The 7,242-nt window shown below is 32.6% G+C and overlaps 1 protein-coding gene across 1 annotated transcript in view; it reads left to right on the top strand.

The window, feature by feature from the left end:
* Positions 1 to 7,242, top strand: part of THOC2 (THO complex 2) — a 118,041-nt gene that overhangs the window by 81,558 nt on the left and 29,241 nt on the right. Inside the window, exons 18-21 of the mRNA XM_015571960.1 lie at positions 1,998 to 2,082; positions 2,750 to 2,843; positions 3,387 to 3,467; positions 5,230 to 5,326. Of these exons, the coding sequence (XP_015427446.1) occupies positions 1,998 to 2,082; positions 2,750 to 2,843; positions 3,387 to 3,467; positions 5,230 to 5,326 (357 nt within the window). The remainder of the gene's footprint in view (positions 1 to 1,997; positions 2,083 to 2,749; positions 2,844 to 3,386; positions 3,468 to 5,229; positions 5,327 to 7,242) is intronic.

Below are 7,242 nucleotides of genomic sequence, written 5' to 3'. Positions count from 1 at the left end.
ATATATATATATATATTTTTTTTTTTTTTTCTGTTCGTATAATTTTTTTCTTATAGATTTTCTCTCTTTGTCTGGTGACCTCATCCTCTGTTGGTTGGCTCCAGTATCATCTCCTCTGTGAAGCTTTCTGTAGTATATATTGCTAAGCATAATTAATCTTTATCTGTGCCACCACTGTCCCATAAACATATAATGCTATCATTTAGATACATTATTATTATGATTTTTCTTTTTTAATTATCTAATGTTTGAATTGTGTATATATTTACAATGTTCAAATTTCAGTATATATAAAAAGGTTGGCAAGAAAATGCCTCTCATCCCATTCCCCTTTCCATTCAGTCCTCCCAAGGGAACAAAGTACCACTGTTTAGTTTCTTATTTATCCTTCTGACATTTTTATGTATATACAAATGAATACAAATATATTCCCCCTTATTATACTATTGATAGCATAAATAAGTACTGTTCTGAGATTTGCTCTGTTTGTTTAAGAATATAAACATTTGAAAAATGCTTTTTAACTCTGTCTCCGCAGCTGGACTGAGCATGAAGCAGGAGCTGTTATTCTCCTTTTTCCTAGTGCTTAGCACTTTGCTTGTCAATAGAAAACATTAATATGAATGAATAAATTAATAAAAATTTCACAACATGTGTGCAGAATTTTAAATGTACTTGGATTTGTGTTAGCTATAACTATTTCACCGGCTTGAATAGTGTGATTCTGATACTGATTGAACTTTTTATGTTGAGAATGGAATGTATTAATTTATTACTTGCAGAATTTTACAAGTTTTGGTTACTGTTTAAAAATGAATTTGCTATAGGGCATCTAATACTTCATTCTGTAAATACTCATTGTGTTCCATATGCCAGACACGATGGTAGCTTGAAGGGAAATTATAGTCAAGAAAGTATTCCTTTTATTTTTGTTTCCCCCTTCAGAGTGTGGAAGGCAGAAAGGAACAGGATAAAACGTATATATAGATGAAGGGTTAGCTTTGGCAAGTAGGAGGGCCACCTGAAATGGTATGGTTAGAAGTAAGGACAGATAGTGTTAAGTTTTAAGGTGAAACAGAGTATAGCCAAAGTTTGAAACTGATGGGTGTCTCTTTTGTGGAAAAAAATATCCAAGAAACTAGTCCAAGGAGAATGGGAAAGGGAAGCAGTTGATGATTTTAAAAAATTTTAATTGGAGGGTTAGTTTTGTCATAAGACGCTTCTTAAGATAATTATATCAAGTTTGTTACTTTGAGAATGGCCACATTCCTTGAGCTATCAACTGAATTTATTATTGCTTCATTATATTTTCATTTTAGAAAGCTTCCTATCACTTGTAAGCTTTTCATGTTGGAAGTTTCTAGATTTATTATGCAATAATCTTATTGGAAGAGTTTAAGATGGTGTATAATAGACATTTCACAGATATAAATTTCCAGGATGTTAGTAAAAGAATACTGAGCATAGGAAAAATTAAAGAGAAAGGAAAGGATAATTTACTTTTCAAAAATTCTTTACTTTAGAGACACTTTCTGAGAACCAGAGAACTTCCTGTATCAAGGAATATAGTATTAGCTATTATGGTCACTGAGACAGATGGTGTGAGATATTTCATTACATTATACCAAATTGGATATCTTAATCTCTAAACTGATAAAAATAGCCCTTCTTAATCTAAAATAATTATGATTCTCCATAAGAAGTTTTATGTACTTGTAGAATACCTTAGAGTTTTAATGCTTATTAGACTATTACTACAAAATAGAAATGTGTGTATTATAAATTAAGCATTAAGACAAGATCTTAATGACCTCTGGGAGAATGCCTAATCAGAATAGTCCCAAGTCCTTCATTCAAGTCTGTGATAAATGTGGTTGTTTACATGGATCCATTTTGGATATTTGGCAAGGAATTTTTTTTCATGATGTATCAAAGCTATCAACATTATGAGGGAAATTACTTAAGATGATCCATGTCACCTTTTTCTCCCCTTGTAGGCGTCTAACCAAGGAAAATGTGAAACCTTCTGGAAGACAGATTGGGAAACTTAGCCACAGCAATCCAACCATTTTGTTTGATTATGTATGTTTTTGGGTTAATATTATTTTAAGGGTTTTTTTTTGTCTTTAAGTCAGCATAAGTAGAATGGAATGATGTAGTTTTAAGTGTTTCATAGAGGAAAAAACCTTTAGCAAATGAATCATTTTATCATTAATTTTGTTTTTAGAATATATTTAACAAATTGATCTATTTTAATAATATGTAACAGTGTTGCTGTTATAAACAGTCTAATACCTTTACCACATTTTGATTTATAGAAGCAGTAATAGATTCATTATTTGATTGTAGTTAGAAACATTTGAATAACATTTCATTGATTTCATATTTAAATAGAAATTTTGAAAACACATTTGACTAGCCTCCATATGTCTAAAATTCAAATTTAGATATCTTAGAATTATTTCCTAATTGGAAATGTAGCCCAAGAAAATATAATATGTCCCCCCAAAATGTATACACACTTTAACAGCTGATTTTTATTACATTTTGAAAATGAAATGTATTTTAATAAACACTGCCTTTATAATTATTCAAAGTGTATACATTTTTGGGACACCCAAGGTTTTATATAAATATTAAATGGAAGGAAACTATTTTTGAAAAATAAAATGTATAGCCATTATTTAGTTAGCACAGAAGTTCTCTTTTGATTAGTTAACACCATCTATTCTATGTTGCTATCTTCCAGATTTTGTCACAAATACAGAAGTATGATAACTTAATAACACCTGTAGTAGATTCACTGAAATACCTCACTTCGTTGAATTATGATGTCTTGGCCTGTATCCTTTTAAGTGAAGTAATACATAGATTTCACATTCCATAGATCTTAATGGTGAATGTTTTATTTTCATTCTAAGTTCCTTTTGTAACTATCTGAAATTGATTCAGTTGGTTGATCTGAAGGTTGGCCAGTCAGGAGAGAGAGAGAGAGGGGAAAAGAGAGAGTGTCTGTGTTGTGTATAGGGGAAAACAGTGTTACATTTACTAAACATTTTTCTTTATCACCCCACTGATTACTCAACGGGAAGAAAAAACATCTTTTTATTTTATTTTAATTATTAAATTTATTGGCGTAACATTGATTAATAAGATCATATAGTTTTCAAATGTATAAACATTTGATATAGGTGAAGTCTATTGCTTGCTGAGAGATGGGAAAAAGCTAAAGAAGAGCTGATACTATAGTGAGTCTAGTTTTCATTAATTTGCAATAACTTGAAGCTAACAATTGTATTTTTCCTAAGAAATGGCATTTTTGTTGTTGTTGTAAGAGTCTTTGATAGAGATGTAGTGACTTAAATTTTTTCCTTAATGTGTGAAAGATTGTATCATTGAAGCTTTAGCTAATCCAGAAAAAGAGAGAATGAAACATGATGACACAACCATCTCAAGCTGGCTTCAGAGTAAGTATTTTTATTTTTTCCAAGGATGGCATTTATGACTGCCATGCGGTATGCTCCTTTACCTATTCTAAGAGCCTATTGGCAAGAGCTCTTGAGTATAGCCACTCAACTTTTTTTACTGGTGTCCAAGTTCTTGCCTGTGTAAGGAAGTTCATATAATACTTACTCATTTTCCAACCCAAGAGGCCAGTATTAGCTATGCTAGAATTGGGCAAGCATTACTGGGGAGATGAAAATGCACTTTTATTATCTTAGAGGAATTAATCTTTTTAAAAATAAATTTTTCTTGATTTCAGAGAGGAAGGGAGAGGGAAAGGGAGATAGAAGCATCAGTGATGAGAAAGAATCATTGATCGGTTGCTTCCTGCACGCCCCCCAGCTGGGGATCGAGCCCACTACCCAGGCATATGCACTGACGAGGAATAGGAATCGAACCGTGACCTCCTGGTTCATGGGTCGATGTTCAACCACTGAGCCATACTGGCTGGGCTGGGGAATTAATCTTAAGGGAACTATTCTCTCTTCTTTCATTTTTATCGTGAGGTTTCAGTCATATTAAAAGAACAAAAACTTGGTTGTTTAATAATAAAAAACTCTAGCCTTAAAAAAATGTCTTATATCTTTGATTTCTAGCAGCTAGTTCCCCCTTTTTTCAACCTTTCCTATCTGATAGCTGAATCTTGCAGTAGCTCTCCATTGCCTTTTAAAGTCTGCAATCTAGTAAGTCATACAAGTAAGTTCTTTGGGAATCAGGTTCTTACCGTATTAGCCTCATCTTTTGCTCCTCCTCAGTATCCCATTAATATTGAAGTTCTTGCACTTTCCATATCTCGTTTTCACATTATTCCCTTTACTTGGAATGCCCTTCCTTGCTCACTCACCTCCTCCACTACATCTTAGATTTCAGCTTAGATTTCATCTTAGAGGTCATTTTCTTTGGAAAGTTTTCCCTGTTAATGCTCCTGCCCCAAAATCAGAATTAGGTGCCTTTTTTCTGCACTCCCATGGAATGTTTTATTCCTCATAGTTATTTCAGTTTCTTTTCTTTATCCATCACTAGACTGTAAGCTCCTTGAGGGCAGGACCTATGTTTTGTCCATTATCCTTTAGGTGCTCAACAAATAATTGTCGAAAAGGCTACAGATAACCTGATTCTACTAGGATCTCCTCTTAACTTGACTGGGATTTTCTCTACTCATGATGTGATAAGGACTATTGGTTAAAATTGGTCTTTTTTTCCTGCTTCTTGGTCTGGCATTGCTTTACCTGTTTCCTTACCCCTCCACAACTAGTAGCATGTTTCTAGATAAAAATATTTTTTTTTCATGACAAACATTTGAGGGGCAGGTGTTTTGTTGACCATTCAAGTTTACTGACTAATCTGAAAGATTTTGTCATGGCCACAGGTTCTGGAAACAGGCCATATATATTTCACTGCTCTTACCATGGACCAATTATGTGACCATGAGCAAGATACATTATATCTGTGTTCTAAATTTTCATCAAACCTGAGATGATTATTGTAAAGATTAAATGAGATAAGTTAACATAAAGTGCTTATCTAATACAGTGTTTTGCATATGTATCCTCAATAAATATTAGCTATTATCAGTTATAAAACTCTTATTAAGTGGTATCAGCAATACAGTTATTCCTATCTCATTTTGTTTTAGAAATTGAGTTAGTTGAAGAAATGACTTTCAATATTGTACTTTTTGTTTTATGAATTGTTTTTTAAAAGCCCTTTTTTAATTTCATATAGGTCTGGCTAGTTTCTGTGGTGCAGTTTTTCGTAAATATCCAATTGATCTTGCTGGTCTTCTTCAATATGTGGCTAATCAGCTAAAGGCGGGCAAAAGGTATTCATAGCAAATTATATGTAAATGAAATTCAATAATTAGAGTGCTTCTGGTGACATTGGGATATTAAGATTTCTATTATCCTGAAAAACTATTTGTTGATTGTAGGCTTAAGTAGAATAGTTGCCCACTTATGTAGGTGGAATTCTTTAATTAAAATAAATTATAATTTAATGCATAAACACTTTTTTGCCAAAAGAAATTAATATTTGGTTATATAGACTAACTCATTTTGACTACCTGTTAGGCTTTTGAATAAATGGTTAATATGGTATATTGTAAATCCTTTTATGACAAAAGTATTGATTATGCTGCTGGATAGCAGTTGGCCTTTACACTGAGCATTTGGTAGGAACATGTTTATTCTGAGGGTGTATATAGTATCTTTAACAAAAATTATTTTTGGAATTTGAACTTTAGAGAGACAAAGCTTACATACCTTTTGAATAGTACCCTCCTTTCTTTATAAATACTGAGTTTTATTATTTTATTCTGGACCAATATCAGTGCTTAGAGTTTGAATTAGTATGTATATTAAACCTTATCAGCAGTAGACTGACTAGAATCAAAGAACTGAAAATTGTTTACAAAAGCTTTCTGGTAGAAAGCAAACAAAAAATCTGTAAAGCTATCTGATGTTCCAAACAAATATTACCTAAGGAATTCTTGACATTATTATTTTGGTTTAGGGAAAATTTAAAAAATATTTAGATTCAGGATGTTATGCTATGCTCATCTGGTTGGCCATTCCTATGTATTTTACTCTTTAGTGTCTATAGGCTAGGAGAACATAATGTTATTGTAAAATCTATAATTTAGTTCTCTGTACTATAAATTTAGTTTTTGTGACCATCTAATTAAAAGATAGTTTAAAGAAAAATGTTTTATTGGAACTTGTTGCATACTGATTTGCATGAAGGCCCTCTTGTTTTCAAAAATTATGTTTAGGTAAGACAAGGCCAGTTGAAAGAGTAAGCACTTACAAAGAATCTTAGAAAACTGTTTCTTTGTTTATTACTTTGTGTATTGGATATGTCTAGCTTTACCTTTGGGAAAATATCTGCATTTGTTTTATGGGAAAGAATGTTTTCACTTTATGTTCTTAACTAATTAAAGATGGTCTTAGAAGTCATAGGCATTATTTCAATTGACAGTCCTGAACTCTAAGAATTAAAATGTATAACTGTTGGCACAATAATAAATGTGCTTAAGGCTGGCCACTAAATTGTCATGTTAGGCTTAAATACCACAACATGGAACTTCTGTCCCCTTCCTTTTTTAAAAATATATTTTTATTGATTTCAGAGAGGAAGGTAGAGGGGAGAGAGAGAGAAAGAAGCACCAATGATGAGAGAGAATCATTGATCCGCTGCCTCCTGCATGCCTCCCTCCCCTACTGGGGATCGAGCCTGCAACCCTGGCATATGCCATTGACTGGAATTGAACCCGGGATCCTTCAGTCTGCAGGCTGACTCTCTATCCATTGTCCCTTCCTTTTTTCCCATCCCCCCTCCTTCCATCCCTCCATTCTTTCCAAGTGTGTGTGATTATTTAGAGAGATATCTCTATACCATAAAAAACATTTTTTGACCATTCTATACTGGAGGGTTAAAAAAATGCTATGGAGGACATAATTCGGTCACTGATAAGAATGAAATATGAACTGAAAATTCAGCTGATAAAAATGAAATATAAATTATAGATTAAAGTATTGTATCAATGTTAGATCTACTAAAGTTGATAACTGCTGTGGTTATATAAGAGAATAGCTGTATTTTTAGGAAATGCACTCTTAGGAAATAATAGTCTTAAGAATTTTAGGGGTGAATGTTCTCCTAAAATGATGTTACATACTAAATGAACTCTGAAATGGTTCAAAAGATGTGTGTGTGTGTGTGTGTGTGTGTGTGTGTGTG

This window comes from Myotis davidii, unplaced genomic scaffold (genome assembly GCF_000327345.1).
Source record: "Myotis davidii unplaced genomic scaffold, ASM32734v1 scaffold569, whole genome shotgun sequence".
NCBI classification, from domain to species: Eukaryota; Metazoa; Chordata; class Mammalia; order Chiroptera; family Vespertilionidae; genus Myotis; species Myotis davidii.
This window is presented reverse-complemented; position numbering and strand designations above follow the sequence as displayed.